This window comes from Ostrinia furnacalis, unplaced genomic scaffold, assembly GCF_004193835.3.
Source record: "Ostrinia furnacalis isolate ACB-3 unplaced genomic scaffold, ASM419383v2 OfSCF5395, whole genome shotgun sequence".
NCBI classification, from domain to species: domain Eukaryota; kingdom Metazoa; phylum Arthropoda; class Insecta; order Lepidoptera; family Crambidae; genus Ostrinia; species Ostrinia furnacalis.
In genome coordinates this window covers 377541-401770 of record NW_021135634.1, presented here as the reverse complement: position 1 = coordinate 401770, position 24230 = coordinate 377541, and the positions used below count along the sequence as shown (strand labels likewise).

Genomic DNA, 24230 nt, shown 5'->3' with positions numbered 1-24230 from the left:
CACTGTTCCATATCCCTTGCCATTCAATTCGCACCAGCACTTAATCAAACGCCGTTACACCCCAAATTCCATAAAGATTACACAGTTCTTGAACTTGAATTGATTGAATTAATTTCGTACACCGAGGAGCTGTGAAATTCGAGCAATAAATTTGCATGAGCGTAGATAATAACAACCAAACAATGTGCACCTGATATTATGAACGTTTAGAACACAGCAGTTTAATCACGGGCTGGAATATGAGCTTAATTATTCCGTCCGTTGGATAATTAATTAAACAAAAGACGCTGGGGCTAGGTAAGTATTGAAGCTGACTTCCATTGTTGGGGATAACGTTGAAAAATCCGCGACGCTTCCGCGTCTGGCACGGTGTCTTATTGTTCGTCCGTCGTTCGTCCCTCTTCAATTTACGTAGCCCTTTTATCGCGTGACTGACGCATTTATCATTTGAGAAATTTGCCCCTATAAATTGTTTATTGAACTGGCGTTTCTAATCGGAGGCGGATCGGCTATACCGATGTCTTTTTGATTCTGATACGACAGATTTGTAGGCATTTAGCGTGGTGGGGTCGCGTTCCCATGGCGTTGGGTGTTACGCTATTTTAGTGTCGTCGCTTGTAATTTATGGGTGTGCATTGCACGCAGCTTTTAGGGAGATGGCGTGGTATAACGATTTTTCTGTGTTTACACCGCTCTAAAGATGATATGTGAGTTCTAATAAGGATTTATGCATTTTTAACGCGGCTTTTACACTAACGAAATGAATTAATTTGTAACGATAACCATGTTGTAAAAGAGATGGTGGGTAATAAATGGCAAGTGATCGTGTGTTTAACCTACATAACTAAAATCTATCGTAAAATATATGTAGAATCGTAGAGCTTAGCCATAAGGATAGATAATGAAAAACGCTAGAAATAACTTTTTTATTGCAATGAAATAGTAACGTTAACTAAATATTTCAAAAATTGTAATTTTGCAAGCGAACTCGCGAGCATAGCTACTGCAAAAACTTCGGTATTTGTATAAGAATATTAACTGGAAACTCTATCAATTATTTAAACATAGTTTCAGATTTCAGTGTATAAACTCTGTCAATTAATGAGTGCACTAAACTGCTAATGAAAAGTGTGAAAGCAAATGTAATGACACTAGCTTTTGTCTCCACTTAGGCTGAGTTGCACCACCTTCTATCTTCTTTGACCGTAAATTTAACGATAACCGGTGGTTTTTGTATGGAGTTTGACAGATTTTTGACGTTTGTCAAAGTTAAAGTAAGATGGTGCAACCCAGCCTTAAAATTTTATTGTAAGTTGTCCCCGATTGTGGCACGCTAAACATCTGAAGACATAACAAGCCCATTAACGGGTGAATTGTTGGACCAATTTGTACTGAAATTATTCGTCAAGAGTCCATTCCGAAAATTGTTTCCAGATTTAGCGGCAAGGGTTCGAATATGCTTCCCATGTTACAGCTTGACACACAGACGATTGCTCTACTAGACTTCTCAATAAAATAAGAAGGTGCTTTGCATAAAAATACTGATGTTCCATTGTTTTTAAAACAAAATTATTTAGCAAATTAGTTGAAACGTATTCTGTCTGATTACTGGTGCGATATAAGTATGTACAGATGACAATACTTCAAGCTTTACATAAATCGTCGTTGTACTAGGTACTCTCTTGCAACAAAAAAGTATAAGAATTATCTTGAACTGCAGACGCTACTGCACATGAATCGCTATAAATCAAAGCTAGATACTCTTACATTATTACAAAAGTCAATATCTTTTATGGCATCGCGCAATGTCACGGAAAAAGCAATGAGGTGTAAGCGGCGCGCAGCTGCCGGCATTATATTCGATAATGACAGTTTGTTGCATAGAGATGGTTTTAGCCAGATTTATACGCCACTCCAGCGAACTGTCGTCGGAATTAATTGAATTAGTTAGCGGACTAAGCGAAAATTTAATGCGAAATGTCAAGTGCATGACGTTCGCTAACGAGTGGGCTAATAACGGCTGTATCGCGCGATTTTGTTGTTTACCCCCCGGTTTTGTTTGCACTAATATTTTATGCTTTAACTCTAAAAAAAATCATAAAGGCATCATAAAATTACTGAGTAACGTCTTTTAAAATGAATATAACATATCGTACTGTAAAAGTGCTTTTTAAAAGCCTATTTTCAAAAATAAATGAATTTTATGAATTTAATTTAATTTTGTACCTTCTTGCTACCAAAATAAGTAAGTACTCGTAGCTCTGAACTCGACCAATACACATAATTAATCTTTTCCTAAAAGTCTAATAAGGAGAAATGCTATAGAAAGCTTTCCTCCGACATTTCTAAACATTGTTTCGTCTATGCAACATCCCTCCGGGAATAGAACAGTAAGTTGAGTATATAAATTAGCTGTCAAGGCGCTAATCGCTCCGACAGGCCGCGATGAAATTTTAGCGTCCATCAGTGGTTGTGAACTAAAATAGATGCACAATAACGTTACTTATTTTGTTGATTTTATTTTTGACTTACTGCACTGCCAGTTGGATTAAGGATACATGTATTGGACCACCAATGAATGAGCAAGCTATGTTTGTCGAATGGATTATGTATTCGGATTTTGTTTTGCTTGAATTTAGAGCTCTTGCTGTGCTTTGTTTTGTTGTCTTTTTGAATAGAATTCTTAAAAGTATTATTTGAAAGTGTCTCCCGATATACTACATTAAATAAAAGGTTGAAGTTCTGCACTTTTACCGGGCAATACATTTTAATTCCAAACCATAATATTTCTCTTGCAAATTTCCCACGCTTCAACCTAGATTTGCGGAAAGCAATGCACGCGCTACCGTTCTAGTTCCAGCTAAATTATTTTATTTTTCTCCCCTCGTGTCATAGTTCCACCACTGGCGACTTCACGCAAATTACGTCCCCTCGTTCCAGATTCACACGGCTCAGAAAAACGGGACAGCAACAATGGGCACAATTACAGCGGTCGTCGTAATGAGTGCCAATGAGATAGCAATAAAATTTCGCCTCACAATACGGCCATAATTAGAATTAACTGTCTCGTTCCTCCCACATCCGATGGCCGTCACTATTTGCACCATTGACGTTGGCCAGACTTTTCTCGATGCCATTTAGTCACAGAACACAAAATCAGCTCAAGACACCATTGATGGGACCTTATACGAAAACCAACTTTATTCATCAGCAATAAGGATCACCAAAATTTTGTACAACAAAACTCTGCGAGCTTTCGTACTCAGATCTATAACCATTGGTTTTCTTCGAGGCCCCTTGCGTCGTTAACGCCTTAATGGAGACATATTGTCGTTTCATTGCGTTTATTCCTCTTAAGCTTATCAATTTATGAAATCTGTTTATCTTCATGTCGGATCGCTAACAAAAGTAAATCGATTTTGAAGATTTTGACATTGTCATCTTAAGATACATTTTGGTCACTCAATTTGATTCCCATCATAAAGCAACTATTACCATTATCAATATTTCTTTGTAATCACTTGAAACTAAAATGAAATTTTTGAACTCGAACTAGTAAAGAGAAAGGTAATAAATAATCTAATAAAGTTATAAAATGAACTTGATGTGAAAGCACTTCCAATAAATCATAACAATTGCAATACTTCTATCAAGGGGCAAGTCTTTATTAATAGTTTGTAAACTTCTGGAGTGCCTTGAGAAGTTTTTGTTTAGCCAATTAGAACAATACAGTCTGAAAGGGTCTCTCATCGGCACTCAGACGTCTCATAATTTAGAGGGCTTAGTGCGTATTACCAGAGGATTGAAGGAACCCATTGTGCAGTTTTTAGAACAATACCCCATTGTGATTTGGGTTCCTGTGTTAAATGTAACAGTTTTCTGTGTATTCACAAAATTTGGGACTATTATTTCCAATGTTTACAGTTTACACCGAGCTATGGGAAATAAATATCATTTTTTGTACACTGTTATCTGTCTGATCAGTTCCGCCGCTATTCAAGAATATTTAAAATTATAAAGTTGATGAGCACTAGATATTTAAAAGTGCTTTTTAAAAGCCTACTTGCAAAAATAAAATGCGTTTAATGAGTCTATAAGAAAGGAAAAACTGCGGTTATGATAACCACTCAAAAGTAAAAAATGTATTTTAAAGTTAACAATTACTTTCTGAACATTATGAAGCTTTGCAGCAGACAGAAACATAAATATGGCACGTGTTCTCGTAAAATTTCACCTGCGCTTGCAATTGCATGCGCAATATTGCGGAGACCTGTTTGTGTTTAATTTTCTGCTTCAAGACGTAAACTTGGACAAACAACACTATTTTCATCTTCTTCTTTATCGCCTGTTTCTTGTTTATTGAGTGTAGCTTCAAAGAAACACTTGTCAAATTGGATTAACATTTCATTCCCGTTGTGGTAGGTTGCATCAACGACCTCTTTATTAGATGGTTATGGTCGACTATTTTCGTTTTCTGGCTTTCATGTTAGGTTCGCGTCGACTTTTTTCGCTCCATTCGTTTTTACAGCACTCGGTTGCGAGTGTGTTGTTCTTTTTTATCGGTTTGCAGTGTCTGGTAAATTTTAGAAATGTTATTTTATATCTAGTCTTGTTTGGGTTAGTTCTTTCCATTTCAATACAGTGGTTCTTATTGAAAACTTTTTGGAAGTTACTCTACAGTATTTTTGAAGCCACAGTTTTATTTAACAACGTTTTATGACTTTATTTGGTGAGCGACTGTATGACAAATAAAATTGTAAATGAATTCCGTCCAAAATAAATAAACTCGTGGTCATTGGCGTACGACACGAAGTAATTTGGTTCATCGGAAAGTTTACACAACAATCCCCGAAGGCAAACCGAATATCGCGTTCCGTAAAACAAACACTAAAATGCAAATGTTTTGTAATTAGTTGTGGTCATAAATATCATGGCGTCGATTCCGGGTCACCATAAATAACTGAACGGAATCTCTACGCCGAATTCATAAAGCGTTGGTCAATCGATGCTGTGGGTTTGAAATTGTATAGATTTGGTTGGAATGTAGCTTTTCAAATGGCTGTAGTCGCTGTTAACTACCACTATTTATATCTTTTTATCATCATTTTACAGTTTAATCACTTGATATTTAACTTATAGTCGCTGCTAGAAACATCTCTTGATGATCATCTACAGATGATCGTTGTAACAAAATATTGTATTAAGTTCTTCTTCAATGCACCACTCTTTTTCAGTTTTCCTCAAGTGAGAGTACTTACTCCTTTATATTTGCTGGCCTAACGGCCTAAAAACCAGTTTCATAAATATCGAAATTTTCACATAACCTATTATCAAAAACACTGCACTAACCTAGCTATCAATCAGCCGGCTCGAAATTCAATCTGTACTCTTAGACCCTTCAATTAACCATAATTTGAGATAAGCCTTTAATTTTTACGTCACGGGTGGGCTCGAAGAAGGTGTAAGCCGGTCATTAGCCACTTTTGAGCCGACTTTTATACCTTTTGTCTTAAAATACACCATATTTCTCGAAGGTAATCCATAATACATGAGATACCGCGCTCCTCATAGCAATTATGTGTAATAAATCTCAAGTTAGATCAACAGCTGATGCCTAAATTTATTTCACCGCGCAACAATATAATCGGCGCCGTTATTCCCTCCGAAAATATTCAGTCAATTTCAGGGATTATAAAATCAAATTTGTTTTTGGTCGGAGTGGCACTTCGCTGACCCAAAAACACTCAGCTCCCTGTGACTGGCGTTATCTTCGAAAATAAATGACCAATTAAATAATCTAATTCATTTCGGTCGGTCCCACTCCTCGACAGGCTGGAAGCATAAATCAACATGCCGTCGAGTGGCGATAAACATTTTGTGACTTCCAAACCAGGTGATAAAAAAGTGTCCACTTTTTTGGACATTGCACCCGCAAAGAGCTTTCAAAGGGTGACATTTTTTAACTCTAACGGCTCCTTAATTGTTAACGTGGCCACCCTTTACGTCCGAACGCGTCCCGTGAACAAAAAATGGCCCTAAATAAATGACTATAACGAGCCGATTTGGCCGGGGCAAAAAAGCCTAAAGGTAGCTCGTTGTAATTGGTTATAATGTGGGTTGATAAGGCGAAATTCTTAACTTTGGGTTTTCGACGGCACTTGTCTAAATATTTTCTTTGATGGCATTCGCCCGCACATTAAGTGCTAGCTAATGTGGTAACCAAATAAAAAGATGCGCACACTTGCGAGTTTCAAAGGGCCACAATGCAACCTCGATGCGGATAAGAGGGTCAATATTTTGATAGCGCGCGTGGTGCGATGCTTGAAACATGTGGTCAAACATTGTGCAATACCGATAGCTGCTTAATCGCTGTGGTATTTCTAACGGGTACGTGGGCAAAACAAATGTAACCGCGCTTTCGTTACGGCCGTTCGTCGCAGGAGCAGACTACGCCCGCTGAAAATAGCCCGCGATGAATCAGCCGGCGACTTGAGAAAACCCACATCAAAGACTTTCGCGGAAAGGACATTAGATACGCGCCAACTTATCTCGTGCCTTTTACGGGATCTCTATTGGATTAACGTCGATGTATTAATGCCGTCGTGATTAATAAAACAACCTTAGTCACTATCTTCCTTTATTTCATTTGGAATGGATTTTGGATTCTGATGTTCATGGATCGTAATCGTTAAGTAATTTTCAATTCAAACCAATTTTCGTTTAAATTAGCAATGAAATTATGTTAATCATTTATGATTGGTTTCGCACGAAAGCAAAAATGTTTGTGAATTTTTAACTCGCCAATCGGGAAGTTAAAGGGCTGTCTAATGACGTGTAAAATCTGACACTTCGCCCACAACGGGCCGCGAAATTATTCGGGTTGATTGGCCGAGGGAATTCACCGAACAATTTTGGCCAATCCGTACTTTGTCAACGGGCGCTTGGTTGACTAAATAAGAGTAGAATTTACTTGCAATGAAGTAGGTAGTTTATTAGGCAAGAGTATTAGGCTTTATACAAAACAAAGCTCGCAAAGTAGGCGTGGAGTTAAGAATGCTTCTGTAAGTAGGTAGGTATAGTAATAAATGTCGAGCAAACAATTTCATATAGGTAAATAAATTTATATACAATAGTAGGTCTCTAAAGAAACGGTTTCGCGTTAGCGACAAGATTTTAGTCATATAAATTGAATACAGATGAAATCAATATTAATTTTATTCTTTTTACAGTCTAGCTTTTTTAAAAAGTTTATTTTCTTTGTGAAGTTCAAGTTCTCAGGTCATCCCAATTCACTCTATTGCATGATTGTGGGTGGTCTTTTTTGATTCAAATTATATTCAACGATCTTCAATTGAATCAAAAACAATTGATAACAAATATTATGTCAATAAAAAGCCTGATCAATCTTCTCCAGTAAAAGAAAATCGAGTACTCAATACAATATTTTACCGATAATCGTGGCAGAGGTTATCGAGAACTCGGTAAACATTGCCCTAAGTTTATCTCCGTAACAAAGTTCTATTGTCCTGAAGCCATTTGTAAGGCGTGAATCAACTAACTTTGAATGCGAACAGTAAATTGGTTTGTACGATATCTTTGGAATAACTTTAAACTATTTCATGTCTGATAAGGAGGAAGAATAGTCATTATGGATGTGGCATTTAATTAATATGAATAAGGTTACTATAACGTTTTGTTGTGACATGATCGAATAGTATTACATCACTAATTAATTTATACAATCTAAGATAATAATTATAATTATACGAGTTGTTAAGAATCAACAAGTAAATACCAAACTTATGGTAAAAACTACTCTAGTTGTGGAAAGTAAAGATTTTACGAGTTCGAGTGCTTTTAGTCAAAACCTGAATGAACTTTATTTTTTTGAAAATTTGATTGAATGCAAATAAAATTTCGGTGTTTAATAGCTGTAGAGTAAATATGTAAATGATAGCACCTTAGCTGAAAGAATATAACCTTTTGAGTAAACATTTCGGAAAGTAAATACATTTATAGTCAGCACCACCCACATAAAATACGAATATCGGGACCGTAAGATACGCCAACCGTCCAGACCTGTTAATTGGTTCGTAAATATATTTTATGTTGTTCACACCGAGGCGCCAAACTTTGGGCGGCGGCCGCTTCCAAAACTTGGTTCTTTTGATCGTTTTGACAACTCCATTTTGAAACTTCAAAGCTGGTATGCATTATTTATGAGTGTGAGCCTGGTCTGCATTGGAAGTATTGGAAAAATCGTTTGCTTAGAATAAGAGGACTTTGATAAATGTTTGTTCTATTTATTGTTTAACATAATACAAACTTCGTTTGGAAGCACTTGGATATCACATCAACATTTACGGGGTAAGATATCCAATATCCATCACATCCCTATCGTTATGAACCAAAATTGTTAATAGAGCTAACGATGCAGCTTGATGATCTGAAAAAATAAGGCTTGGATACAATAAAATCGATTTTACGAACGCCAAATAATTTTAGTTGTGTCAAATCAAAAGGTCTTAGCGCAATCATGTGTAACAGTCCCATAGGTTGTTGTAAAAGTAATAATGGCATTGTAGAAGGCTCTAAATATCACAACACCGGCCCAGGTGCGACACACCTCGACAGTTCATTTTTATTTCAACAATCCATTCCGTGCGAACCGTCTTTATTGTGACGATAAATCGGGGGTGTTAATGTGGATACCGGCTTTGTGTCTTTTTTCGGCTTGTCTTTTTATATGACACTATCTTAGTAGTTTACAAAAGTGATAATAAGAAAAGGGGTACCGAGAACTGAGTTATCTCACTTTTTTCCCCAGTTCAATCGGATATTAATTCTTGCGCTAGAAGATGTTGTACCTTCAAATTGAAAACAAAAATACTTTGTGACGTAACTTAGGCATACTAATCGATTCGCAGTTAAGTTAGAGACAATTTAATATTGGTAAATGCACATTAAAGGAAAACAATGTAGGCTATCCCATAACTTTCTTCCTTAGTTGCAAAACAAAAGACAAGCTTATGAACAGCTCAAAATATTATATTTCAAATCAGATCATTCACAAGGCCCAAAACTCAGTGAACAATACGTAATCTCTCGGTCGCTTTGTGATGCCGCTTCCGCTGCGGACAATAGATGCATGCAAACTTAGCGAAATGGGTAAAAATAATCCTCTACCCGGGCCCAATACATCACGCGAACTGTCAGTCGAGACCGCACGAACAAAAATATACTATTGTGAGCGACGAGCGACGATTTGTCGGGAACTTTCCTAAAAACTTGTGCAATTCCGGAATACACGCACAGACGGAAAAAAGACGATCGCAGTAATCCTCATGTCAATCGCGTTCGGACATGTAACGAGCCCGCCGCCATCGCCACCGTAAATCAATGTTGACGAACGATTAATGAAACCCGCAATTAAAAACTCGACTGCCGTTGACAAATAAGCATGCGAGCTAACTCAAATTGGAGTCGCACTTCGACTAACTCATAATTAATCAATTCTGTAAGTGGAGCGCCTTCATATTTTACGAGACCCGAACGATCAATCGCTCTTTGTGTGGGTCTAGAGTTGTCGACACTCTTCTCGGGAGCGTATTTACAAATATAGTGGCTCAGTCATAACAAACATTATTCAAAAGCCATGTTTTCATTTATTTTTGTAATAGCACCCACGGCTTAGAAGCCGCCGCGTGTGATCCCGTCGAAGGCAGTGGGTTCGTGGGACTTTCCTGTAACATTGTAAGGTTCTTCTTAAGTTTGTCATAATCACCATACCTTGTTTATTTAGAAAACATACTATGTACATAACAGTAAATATAGCACCTCAGAAAAATCAGCACAGAAAAAAATCATTCCAAGAACCTGGCTCTACCAAACATCTAATAACATGTTAGGAATAGCAATAGAATTAACCAGTTGTGTCCACTATCTTCAAACGTTAATAAAATTTGTTGACGCAGCCGTATGTGAAAAATAAACACGATGAAGCGAAGCGCTTAGTGCGTTTGCTAAAGTTATCTTTTAAACGCGCCTTGAAAGTAAAAAGTCAACAGACGCATTATGAACTCGAGTGTTACATTACTAACGAGGCCTGTGTTGTCACAAGGCGTTAAGTATTTAAAATGTGATAGTGAAAGCTAAGCTTTATTCCGTCATTAAGGCTCGGTTGCACCATCTTACTTTGACTGTAACAAACGTCAAAAATCTGTCAAACTTCATACAAAAATCCCCGGTTATCGTTATAATTTCGGTCAAAGTTTCGTGGTGCAACTTAGCCTAGCCTAAGTGTATGCGTTCATAAAAACGCACAATGTTACCTGATGTTGATAGTAACTTTTAAATTTATGTAAACGTTATTGAAATTTGGGTGCGATGAAAAAACTGTGCTCCACTTTTGTCGTCCAGTTCAAATAGGTTTCGCTTTGCGCTGTATGCGCATACATTTATAGCTCCTGTGCAACGGCTCTTGCAACGAAAAAGTCCATTGTTTATGAAAGGCGATACAGTTTTCGAGTAACTACTGCCCTGTCGTCGCTTAAGTGGTAATAAATTATAAACTTAACCTTGGATACGTTTGTTTTGGTTAACCGTTTGTTAGACGCATGTGCTTATCGTGAGAACTCTTTTAATGTTGGGTAGGTTAGTTTATGAACTTTGTTCTTGTTTATAGAGCCGTAAAAATTGGGATGTATCAGCCGAAAAGTTATCTAAGGTCGTTCGAAACCGCAGCCGAAATCAATGTCGATAAATTCTAATTTCATGAATTCAATAATTCATCCGATTTCGGAAACGATTTCCGTTTTGCATCGGTGCTCATTAACATTATCCAGCATAATAGCAGCTAATAATGCAGATTAAACTGAAAATGGACGCCGTGAAGCTGGGACTGTATATCCATTTTGACATCATTAGGTTTATATGATATTAACAATATCCCTTTGCGTCATTCTGTGGCGTAAAATAGTGTGACATCCGTTATCATTACGGTTTTCCTTGGTTTATAGGGTGTCGCGTAATCCGCTCATGTTTATAACATAGTCAAGCAAGAATATCTTATCTTTTGCGGCTACCGTAGTATACTTATATTACATCAACATCATAAATGTTAATATTATCATCAGGAAAGCTGGTTACTTTGCTTTTCACATTGTTTATTGGCCCTTATTTAATAAGCGATGTCTCTCAACCCTTCCATAAATATTTATTAAACAAATTCGGTGAAGGACCTCCTAATCCCATAAGCAGCACCATCATCGTAACCCACTCGAGTATCACGGAAGTTCATGTCAAGAGCATTTGAAATAAACAATTTAGAGCAAGCCAAATCAGGGTCACACTCCTGCGATCACAAGCCAATCTTCTCGTTGAACAAGGGTAACTATCATACGGTCAATATCTCAACAAAGTACCCGATAATAATCCTTACAGTTATAGCAATAAGATAAAACATAACGTTATTATGTAACGATACACCCGCAGACTTTGAAACAATCATCTTTTCGTCTCACAAAATTGAACCCACATCAAAATCTGTACTCAATACGCTTTTCAATTATGTTATGTCAATGTTAGATCAATAGAGTTTTGACAGTTCTAATTGGAACATCCTCCTCAAGCCATCCGTCTATCTTAATTACGAGACTGTTACGGAAATATATTTTGCAAAGAGCAAAATGTAATAAAACATTCTTGTTTGAAATTTTATTTCCCGCATGAAAATTATGGCTTTCCGTCCAACACGTGTTTTCTTCTTGTGATTTCATAAACATCATGTTTTACTTTCGCCCCCACATTTTAAAAGCTGGTTCCATAAATTCATTCCAATAACAAACATTTTTATTGCCGAGGCTAAAAGTTTCAAAATCGTTTGGCGACAAATTTTCAAATTTTGAAGTCATAACACGGACGAGTTAGGAGTTCCAAATCTTGGATTGACAGATGTTTACGGTCTTCTTGATAATCCAAATAAATATTGTGGAGTTGTTTACATTAATGCAACTCCGGGAAGTAGATGCGTAGGCGCCGCTGTCCAGTGGCTGTTTATTTGGGCAATTTAATTTGAAGCTCTTACAATTTATTCGTGTTAACTGGTGTTACGAAATGTGCAGTGGCTTTTCTTAGTAACTCAATAATCTGTCTTTTTATAGAATCTACTATTTCAAGCCTACTGATTTCCTTTAATTTTTACGACTGCAATATGTGATTTCAGATTAAAAGGATTTTAGACATTTAAATGGTTAAGCACATTGCCAAACAAGGCTAGGTAGCTGGCGCAAATACATCTTGGAAACAAAAACTGGCAAGCGCTACGTTATAAGGCAAGAATGATAATGCTATATTTGGCAGCAAAATATATTTCTCCAAGAATATTTAGCAGCAGCCTCGGCTATTCGGATGTCATTTTTGTCCCTTACGGTGTGATTTCAAGGGTCCCAAGCCCTCGTTACGTCGTTATGTATTATTGAATAAGGGAAAAGGGTTTTATGAAATTTTACGTAAAACGAAAACTAAATTACACCGGTCCTTGAACGAATAAGTAAGTTTAACGAGACCGTTCCGGGTCCAATTGGACGGATGTTATGTTTGTTAGATATTATTGGGCAATAATTTGATAAAGTTGATTTAATTTTGACCTTTTCATGACTGTGCTGAAAAAAAAAACACAACTTTGTCCATTTTTGCGTTCTTCATGAATTATTTTCAAGGATAGATATTTAGTTTTTTTTAGTCTTCTGGTAACAATAAGTTCTTATGGCTTTTGTTCCTATTCCAAGATACCTCTACAGGCCCCGGGGTTGGCTGCAGTAAATATTATGATTAATGTTAAATTTTTTGTCCACAGATGAGAGAAGACAGAGGACCACAATGCGAATCACCGTCAAAATTTGGCTCCTACACAAAGTGTGCTAAGATGTGGTAGTGCCCCGGCGAGATGGATACCTTTGCCGTGGTGACGTCACTGTTAGGGATCTTCTGCTTATGTCATGGTAAGTCAAGTTCAAAAATAATAACTGTTCTATTTTTTAATTGATTTGGCTTTCTGTTTGATTCCGGCTTTGTTGTGAAGAAACGCTAGAACTATTTTTTTATATTTGTTAGAAAAGAGGATTCATTTCATTTTAAGTGTACTTATCTTCTCTACATGTCATGGTAATCAAATAATGATATCCATAAAAAACAGGTAGGCATTTTTAGACTGCTTTGTCCATAGATAATTTATTATAACTTAAGTACCTAACTAATATCTCAAACATCTCATATATTGAAAGGTTAAATCATTAATACTCTCTCACGTCAACCAATTTCTACGACAAACTACATTACTAAGCCAATCTCCGTACATGTTTGCACGAACTCACGCTCGTTTCAATAAAAAGTGACAATAAGTGCCTACGCCAGAGTTCAAACAGCGCTAATAGCTTACCATGCACCCTCAGGGTGGCGTTTCCCCACACTATTTGATATTTAGTGCCTTGCCGTACCATCTAAGATTTGTGGCGAGGAACGAAATAACCGTATCATTCTTGGAACGCTAACTTAATTGACATCGGAAATAAAATCGACAGGAATTAATTTGGTTGGTTGATAAGCTATTTGCTTGCCAATGAACCGTAAATAAAATGTTTCGTTTGTAACAGAAATTACAGATTTAGATTGCGGTATTACACAATTTTATACTTTAGGGTTTTCTTGTGAAATGTGGAAAAGTAACCCCTTAAAATATGAGCTTCTAGAATGTTGATTACTGTTTATAGCCATTTGTTTCTAGTTTTCATGTTAATATTTGTAATAGATGTGTGATAATTTTAGTTTCAAATTAATTAACTCCGAAAAACTGAAGTAGCGTAAAAGCAACGTTTAACTGCGCCCTGGGGACAAATAAAGTGAATGCGTAACTTATTGACAGAACTCATTAGGTTAACAAAACACAGATGCGTAAATCCAGGCCCGCATCTGTCCTTTGCATATTCCACAATTAACTTTACACATCACACTATAAAAATTCCAACCTTGAACATCCTCGGTCCCCCAGCAAACATCGTCACACTGATTGAATTATTCTATGCTGTGGCCGGGATGCGTCGATAAAAAAGCGGCACCCCAGGCGGTTATCAAAGCGTAAAGAAGTTAAGCTAATGTTAAACGACGCCTATCTTTTGTGTCTAATGCGTGATGGATGCCGCGTAAAATGTAGTAAAACGAATAATAAAAATAAACAGAGTCAATCGCTCGGGGCAACAATAGGCACATATCACAGGCCGGAGTACCAAGTCATTGTGAGGATTTGAAAAATGACTCCTATCTCAGATCTTGGCTCAAACAAAACTGACTTTTATGAACATTGACGTGTGTGACCCCCATTGGATAAGGACGTTTATGCCTTTGAAATATAATGCGTTTAATTCTGGACAAAAGAGCGGAAGTCTCGAAAAAGTAAATAAGAACGGGACCTACCTACATGATTAGTAGGCTTGCACAAGAAGATTGTAATCGTGATTGTCAGCACTAAATATAGATGTCGCTAGCCTAATCAGCCGTTTCATCGCAAAGGAGCATCGGCAAAAAGTTTTTGTGCTCTCGAAGGCGGTCTCAAAGGATCTCCGATCAGATAGCATACAGTTTGCAAACTTAATCTTTTTTATGTTCATTCAGTTAACTGTGGGTATATTTTATGTAAGAAACTTTAAAAAAGGCGTTTGATAAAATATCTGTTAACAGCGATAGAAACGTGAAATGTTATAAAGTATGGGTTTTTTCTTTGTAGCACATTTCCGAATAGTATCATTAATTTAAGAAACATGAAAGTTTCACTTTGACGTGCGCGTAAACATACCTCGGAGCATCTAAGATTGTTTTCCCATCTGCCCACGCGCCAGTCGCAACAACAAACGACAGAAGAACCGTCACAACTGTCGCCGACGGTTTCCGTAAACTCCACCAAAGAAATGGCTACAACATGCCAACTAAACTTTACCTTTCCTAAACATAAACTTCAAACTGTATCACAACGAATCTAAGTTCAAATTTGAAACGCAACGGTTTGTTGATCTGTAGCAGTAGCCTTATGGATATACGTAGTTTTGCCCTCATTTCTTGCAGGTACGTCGGACCCTATGAAAGATGACACTATGTCAACAATTTGTCCCTTCGTGCATTAGCAGAGCGTCTTACAAGACAAACACTGTAAACTCACGAAATTCATATTAAACTAATCCGTCCGTCCGTTTCTGAGCCGGCTAATTCTGAACACATGTGACAGAAAGTTTTTTGCACCGTAAACTTTAAGTGCTGTTTCATTTGCCGTGACATTTGAATGTTTATATCTTTGCTTGTGAGCTTCATTTATTACGAGGCGTTACTTTTACATATGAGTGTGAGTTTGTCATCCAAAAGTAAGTCAGTTAAGCGTCTTATTGCAAACGTACTTAGAGCTTTTTGCTTAAAGTCTGGCCGTATTGATTCTGTATTTCGCGAGACCGTTGACTACGGCCAATTAGGCAAAAATGTTTCTACAACTAGACAGTATAATAACGCCATCAGTCTCAAATGGCAAAGAGGGTTGTAAAATTGAACACGTGTTCGAAATTCCGAACCTCATGATTGCCTCCTTAGGGAGCCAATCACTGCGATTAGAATTAGATATTCGCAATTTAGATTTATATCAAGTTTCATAGGGTGACAGTTTAGAATACTCGTATTATGAGAAAATATTTTTGATTAATCACGGTGGCAAGAGATTAAAATCTAATTAAGTTTTTGATGAAAACTTACAATCATTGTATGTTATTATAATGTTCTAGTCAGTAAAAAATAAATTACGGTGTAGTTCTGAAAATAAAAAGATTTAGCCGATGGTATTTTGTCATAGATTCAACATCTGGGATTGAGGCAAAGCTTTAAAGAAGCTCAAAGGGAACCACTACACGGCAATAAAACTGAATTCGTGCAAATCTAGTGCAGTCATATGTTCCCCAAGCGTAACCGACTTGAGAGCTATCAATTTCAAACCGACAAAAACTAAACACGAGTTCAAACGGGCTTCGAATCCAGTGGCCGTTACGATCAAGTTAAATGCGAAACTCGTGTCACCATGACCGATTTTTTATTTATTTTTTTCTTGCGGCGCGTGTCAACATGTGCCAGAAGTATAAATTAGCAGGGGACAGCACCCTCGCAAACTTTTTTTTGACAAAGATTCTCGAACAATAGAGTATAACTACTCGTGACTCTCACGAGTGAGTTGAAAATCACTCCCTTCGGGCGACAAAGAGATGAATGTTCGCTCTCGGACGGAGTTGCAAGACTTGCGCTTTGAATAAGCATGATTAGTTGCTCTATGACTTCCACGATTATGATTAGACTCTACTAAACAAAGAGGTCACGCGTTGCATTGCATCATAATAACAATAAACAAACATTTGCGTGCTTGAATATAATATGTTGCTAAGTGTTGCCTATGTAAAATGTAGATGTATTCTAAAAATTGCATTAGTTTAATATACAGGGTGTTAGGTAAATGGGTATATGAGCCGACACTAGCCCATGTTAACATGGTCATATAAATGGTATGGTGAAGTCAGAAATTTGATATCATCATTTTATTTTATTGTCGGCCGTTTGGTGTAGTGGTTCAGAACGGACTACTATGCCGAGAGGTCCCGGGTTCGATTCCCGGCCGGGCAGAAATTGAAATGATGAATTTTAATTTCTGTGACGGGTCTGGGTATTTTCTATGTATAATATGTATGTATTTACAAAAAAAAAGTATTTAAGTATGTTTATATCCGTTGTCTAGTACCCATAGTACAAGCTTTGCTTAGTTTGGGGCTAGCGGCGCAGTGTAAAATGTCCAAGGATATTTATTTATTTATTTATTTATTTATTATTTATTTATTTTTTTTAATTTTCATACATAATAAATTTTATAAAAATCCGATTTGTATGAAAATTAAAATAATTTAAATGAAGATATCAATTTTCTGACTTCACCATACCATTTATATGACCATGTCAACATGGGCTAGTGTCGGCTCATATACCCATTTACCTAACACCCTGTATATCCGTTTTCTGGTTGCCAGGGTGCAGACTCTATATTTTGAGACTAGATAGACTAGTAGTTCATAAATACACTAGTTCAATATTATGAGTACAGACTGTTACGTTGCATTTCATATTTTACTATAGGACAGGACATCCTAATGTAATATCCAATAATCGATTGACGCACATCTATGCAATAAAGTTAGTTTTATGCCCGATAAAGTAACGTATCGAGATCAACATAAACAATATTTTATGTCGCTCGCAATCTGCTAAATCTCACTTTTATATCTCCTCTGGCTGTATATAAGTGCTGTTATATCGGCTTTTGTTGTATAAGTGCTATATAAGACCGTGATGGCGTTTCTTTACGAGGATGGCACCTAATTTATAACTGTCACGGTCAATATTTTTTGCCGTTCCTTTTGCGATATAATTCATTCATTGATCCTGGTTATCCTGGAATCGTAGTCTCTATGATTTATAACATGAAGAATACAAAACGTTTGATTTATATCTGCTCAATTTAACGCCTTAGAGTTTATAAACGAGTAAGAAGTTTAAGTTTTTTGAAACTTTCATTTATAAAATCAAGTCAAAAAGTACCTAGCTAAAATTATTGCATCCATAATGATTGATACAAAAGGTAATTATTAACATAAAGATAATTGTTAATAATATTAGCTCAGTTTAATAAAGAATTCCATCTCTTTAATCCTCCAACCTAAGTTAGAAAAAACCGAAAATAGAATTTGTAAAATAAAATATGGGGAAAAATAAAAACAGGGATTTGGACACAAAAATCGAACGATAGCAAATCGAATGGAGATTCAATTATAGATTAGCCCTTGTATCGTACCGCATTCACATCACTGGGACACGTGAATAAATAAACACAATTACTCTACACAAAAGAGTAATCCCTATTGATTTTGTTAGAAATAGGACCTTGTTTCTAAACTAAGCAACTAAGGGCTCCAAGCCCGGAGATTCATTTCGCCAAAAATCGGACACCGAATCAATTTTTTTCCGCTGATCGATTTTTGCGTCGCTATAATAATAGCGAGGCCTAACAATAGACATACATCAATTCAAGTGTCAAAAACTAACATCTGCGCGTTTCGCTGTAAACACAGTAAAATAGTGCAGGGGTCCACCAGCATCCTTTGGGGGACCCGGGATTCGGCAAGCCTGTGTTTACGGCTCATTATTATTGTGCGCCGCTTTAGAGTAGCTGCAAATGACATACTCAAGCTATTATTAAAATAAACCGTTCCGAAGTCTTTTGTTAGGTAAATTTAAAATAAAGCTTGAACGTGTACAGGAAATTGCAGTGGGTGGGACCATGCGAGACCGAGCGTCGCCTTTCATTAGACGCTATAGCACGCTAACTGCTATACCCACTAGAACTCCCAAGTGTTTGCATGGTAATCAATACTTAAAGGGTAGATGGAATAAACACCGATGTTGTCAACAGGTCCAGTGGAGGGTGGAATAAGCGATGACTACAATGGTAGTGGAGAAGCGCCGTACATCATAGAGCAGCCTTTAGACGTCACTGTAGCTAGACATCAGCCGGCCACACTTAACTGCCGGGCTGGAGGATCCCCCACTCCTGCTATAAAGTGGTACAAAGGCGGAGTGCTGGTGGTGTCTGATACTCATAGAAGCCTGCTGCCCGCTGGTGGTTTATTCTTCTTGAGAGCTACTCATGGGCGTGCCCATTCTGATGCTGGGGTGTACTGGTGCGAAGCCACTAACCCATTTGGCACAGCAAGAAGCAGGAATGCAACTCTGCATGTTGCCGGTAAGTCATTTTAACTCAACATCCAATAGTTTTTACTTTGATAGACTCAATAAGTAATGGATTGCTGCAGCTACAGTAGAGATAGTAAACAACTGTATATTTAGTATACCTATAGGGTAAGTCCAGGATAGATGCCCCACTTTTTGAAACAGCTCTGTAACTCAGTCAGTAAGTTTTTATCAACAATTTGACCTTAGTATCTGTAAACTTTGGTCTTTCGTCTATGATATTACTATAATTATTTTAGTTTAAGTTATACCGATTCTGAGTAAATACCATTTTAATTGACCTCTAAAAAGTGGGATAGACGCCTAATGTGGGGGATAGAAGACTCACTGCATGATTGCTTCAAAGGATAGATGCCTGATGCAGGGATAGATGACTCGTTAATACAGTTTTTGAATTCTAAGGATCAAATGCTTTTTGAAAAACAAGCCAAGTATTATTATTTAAGATGCATGTATTAAAAATGAAATTTAATATTTTTTATTAAAAATAGTACATAGTACATCCACCCGAAGTCGGGTAAAAAGGTAATTCGATCAGAAGGGCACCCTATTTATTACTTTCCTAAGGTTAGCCGTACTACATTCTTTTTTTATTCTTACTTGCTACTTGTGACAAAAAGAGCAGGTTAGGATAGATGCCCCTAGGTGCATGGGACATGGCCCTAAGGGCATCTATCCCCAAAAAAAATTTGGCAACTATCCTTTTAGCATAGGATAGGTGCCTTTTTTAATAAAAAATATAATAACACTAAAAATCAATTAAACATAGCTATCCCGTATAATTTATAAGATAGTCTATCAAATTATATAAAAATCTGCTTCATTTTACAGCTAACAAAAAAATTATCCATTGTAAGATACTTACCAATTTTATTTCGACGCTCGCTAAGGTTTGGCCGCGGAAGATTTTTGCTCTCACTGGCTAAACGAACGCACTGTTTGAGGGTTTGCCAGGCGAAAAGTGGTACGGGGAGGTCCCTTTCTATTATACGTACTATAACTTTAGGCTAAGTTGCTTGTAACATAGTGTACTTAAAATCGCGGCACCTATCCCACTGGGGCATGTATCCTGGAATTACCCTATAAGAACAACACTACGACTGAAGCTAAACTGTGACAACAATGAAATCGTAGTTCTAATTAATGACAATGTACAAAAAATGTCTCTGCTCTGTATATACAGGGTGATTTTTGTTATCAGTATCCAAATTTTTAGGAGCGACTCAGAATCACTAACTTAATCGATTTACGTAAAGAAAACAGTATATTTTTTTATATTTAATTGTTTTTATCCGATGCGCGCGGTTTCAAGATTGGCTCACGTAGATAAAATGCTTCCTTCATTTAAAAATAACTACACACAGTTAACTAAAAAGTAAAAAGTTTAGTAGACATAATAGTACGCGAAAATTAGCTTTAACCTTTAAAAATTAAAATATGGGCACCCGCGAATTAGATTTTCAATAATTTATTATTATTTATTATTATATTAAATTGTTCTATAGAGCGTATTAAAAAAAATTGGATACTGATAACAAAATCCTGTATAGATGTTGAGTTAAACTTCATCCTTCATTTTATAGAATGAAATGCCATTGTTAAATTTAATTTTTAGTTCTTCGAGAAGAATTTAGACTTGAGCCAGTGTCGACGCAAACAGCGCAAGGAGAGACTGTGATACTAGAATGCTCGCCGCCGCGAGGCTCTCCGGAACCACTGGTCTATTGGAAGAAGAACGGTCAAACATTGCATTTTGATGGGGACTCTAGGTAAGTTTATGCATAATAACATTTATTTGTCATTAACAAGACAATATTGATTAAAACATTCGTAACACAAATAAGCATCACTTAGGGCCCTCGCCCACGGCGACTTTTTGTAGCGATGCAGTCGCGCTGCTGTTGTGCGTTAGTGGCGTTGGCATCACTTCTGTAGTGCGCTGCAAATGCGACTAACGCGCGTTAGTAGCGATGCTGTCACCGTGGGCGGCGAGGGCCCTTACTTACGTATCAAAATTTTAGAAAAGACTTGTGCTCGTATCTATTCTGTGGTGTGACATCCACAACACATTTTCTGTCTCAACGTAAAAGTGATTAATTGCATAAAAAGTAATAGATTTGCCTACTATGTAACTTTTAAAAATATTTTCCTTCGACCAACATTCAAAATCTACGGAAGCGGCGACGAATGCTGACTCTTGTATCTAGCAATAATTATACGAGTTACGACGAACGATTGTTAAAGTAAATTCGAGGGTAGGTAGCAGATGAGTGTTCTCGTGAGAGGAGTGGGTAGCTGCGAATACGATAGCACGTGAATTGCTGCTCGGGTACCCTTTGACACAAGACACGCACGGATGTGTGTACCTATATGACACACGGTTTTTACTCATAGAGAGCGATGAAGACATGTCATTTTAATGGAAACGAAAGAAAAGTAACTAACTGATTTAACTGCTAAAGCCATATACAGCGGTCTTGCTGTCTAGTCTTCTAACTAGTCTTAGTTATTTTAGAATCGAACACGATTTTAACTTTAAAATCTGATTATTTTCGCGATTAAATTGCGCAATTACTTACCTACTATAATGAAATGTACAGAGGAATTGAAAAGTTTGTTAGAAGAAACTTTCGTTTCTTTAGCCATTTTGTTTGCAAAACCAACAATAGTAAACGCGGGTGTCAAAATTGAATTTCGCTTAAAAGTTTTATTGGCAATTTATTTCTTTTGGCTTCCATGAATTTTTATGAGCGTCAAGTTACATCTTGAGGGCACACATCGTTACGTATGGCGAAGCATAAAAATAATTAACAGTGGGGAGGGTACATCAAAGATATGAGGGAGGGGTTATTTGAAGTGCTCAACAAGCAATCAAGCAAAAATCTGAATAGTTCTGATTCACCGGGCCCCTTATTAAATGTTAATTTCCTATTGAATTATTCCGCCCTACATTTGAATGACTTTGTTGCATTGCACTTTGTTGGAAGTAATGAAATTCTTCATTATTTTTTCCTTTCGTTGTTATTAACACAAAAGCTCCTTAGTAATTTAAATAGAAAATAATGTTTAAAGTTAAATTATAAAGCGCAGAATTCATGTACAAATGGGAATATTTAATTATTGGATAGGTAATAATACCGCGTTACAACTTGTTTATGTTAGTCAAATTGGCCTAAATGAAATTACATATTCAATTAGGATATTGGTTTGACTAATTAGATTGATTTGTGCAATTCCGATCAGCCATTGAATTTCGTGCATTATCCTCCAGAATGCACCTGGTAGACGGCGGCAGCCTTGTGATTCAAGACGCGAGGCAAACCGACGCCGGCCGCTACCAATGCATCGCCAGGAATGCGGCTGGTACCAGGGAATCTGCCATCGCAACGCTCAAAATACACAGTGAGTTCCCATTCGCATGAATGCCTTCATACGCTGAATTCTAATCTGATGTCCGCAAGCGCTGGTAATTCTGGCAACTTGACGTTGAAATGTAAGCCGGGGATGCCTCTTTTGTTGTGTAATTTAGAGGGACATTTCTCATTGCGCAGTTAAGCCGTATTTAATCACGGGCCCGGACGACGTGGTGGCGCAGACTGGAGGCAGCGTGACGTTTCAGTGTCGAGTGGGGGGTGACCCCCTCCCCGACGTGCTGTGGAGGAGGTCTGCCGGAGGCGGGAACATGCCACTTGGCCGCGTCAAGGTGCTAGACGACAGAAGCCTGAGATTAGACAACGTGATCTTGGCTGATGAGGGCGAGTACACGTGCGAAGCTGACAATTCTGTTGGAGCTGTCAGTGCTAGCGGCTATCTAACTGTATACGGTGAGTAATTGAGATTTAAGAACTAACCTTCGTTTTCACCATCAATCCCTAATTTTTAAGTGACCCCTTTGAAAACAAAATTCCTGTTATGTGTTACCATAGGGTTAGGGTCACTTAAAAATTAAGGAATGATGGTGAAAACGGACATAAGCCTCGCAATTTGAGATTTGTAAGAAAAAAATTAATCATTAATCATATAATTAATCTTTGTTTTAGATCCTCCGTCAATTAGCTTACAACCGATCTCAGTCACAGTTGAGAGTGGTTTATCAGCAACTTATACATGTACATCGTCGGGCAGACCAGACCCAACTATGTTCTGGAGTTTGGAAGGAAATAGAACAATAATTTTCCCCGGCACTTCGAGTGGCAAATATCACGCGTCAGCGGTGCTCGATGGCGTCACAACACTCACAATCAACGACACAAACAAAAATGATACTGGAAACACGATAGTTTGTTCGGCAGTCAACTTCGCTGGCAGTTCGTTTGTCAGAGGGAAACTAAGCGTGACGTCAGACGATGACCGCCCGCCGCCAATCATAACAAACGGTCCCTCTAACCAAACGTTACCTATAAAATCGATGGCAGTTTTCCCCTGCACGGCCATCGGTACACCTGAACCAATCATAGCCTGGTATTTCGAAGGGGAAGCATTAATACAAAATCATAGGAGGAATGTGTCTAATGACGGTACCCTGATATTAAAGGATTTAGATAAAGACGACAGCGGCGTTTACACCTGTGTCGCCTCGTCTCCACACGGCAAATATGTGTGGAGCGGGACTTTGTTAGTAGATAGTCCTATAAATCCAAACATACACTTTTTTCGAGCGGCCGATATATCGGCCTTGCCTGGACCGCCTACCAAACCTCAAATACATAACGTGTCAGACACAACTGTCACCTTAACTTGGAATCAAAACAACAAAATCGGATCCTCTTCCATACTAGGCTATCAAATTGAAGTTTTTTCTAGAGAAAGCTTGACCGGAAACAATACGCCAAGAAACTCTAGGGGTTGGGTTGTTGTGGCGAGAAAGGTACACGTAACACAATATGTTGTTAAATCCCTTGTACCTGGAATCACATACATGTTTATTGTTAGAGCTGAAAACTCGCATGGTTTATCGGGCCCCAGCCCGATCTCGGAGTCCGTAGCCGTCGGAGAAGATAACAACGCATTATGGGAAACCGGTGTGTTCTCTAATAATACCGAATACAGAAACAATATTTTGACTGATAACATCGTTGAACTGATTGAAGCGACGCCAATTGATTCTAAAACAATAAAACTCATGTGGGAAATACTGAATTTCTACTATTTGGAAGGACTGTTCATATACTATAGACCGCTAGATAACATGACAGTTGAGTACGAGATGAAAACTATTTTACATTCCAACGACGTTTCCGGATATGAAATAACATTTTTGAGAAAATACACAAAGTACGAGTTTTTCCTTATACCTTTTTACAAGAGATTTGAGGGAAAGCCTTCCAATTCCAGGGTGGCTCAAACTTTGGACGACG

The 24230-nt window shown here is 37.5% G+C and overlaps 1 protein-coding gene across 2 annotated transcripts in view; it reads left to right on the top strand.

Moving 5' to 3' along the window:
- LOC114361039 (roundabout homolog 1) overlaps positions 1 to 24230 on the top strand; it is a 53869-nt gene that overhangs the window by 25924 nt on the left and 3715 nt on the right. For both annotated transcript variants that reach the window (XM_028315954.1, XM_028315953.1), the window contains exons 2-7: positions 12857 to 13001; positions 18536 to 18865; positions 20489 to 20642; positions 22145 to 22275; positions 22425 to 22697; positions 22914 to 24230. In XM_028315954.1, the coding sequence (XP_028171755.1) occupies positions 12947 to 13001; positions 18536 to 18865; positions 20489 to 20642; positions 22145 to 22275; positions 22425 to 22697; positions 22914 to 24230 (2260 nt within the window). In that variant the 5' untranslated portion in view covers positions 12857 to 12946. The remainder of the gene's footprint in view (positions 1 to 12856; positions 13002 to 18535; positions 18866 to 20488; positions 20643 to 22144; positions 22276 to 22424; positions 22698 to 22913) is intronic.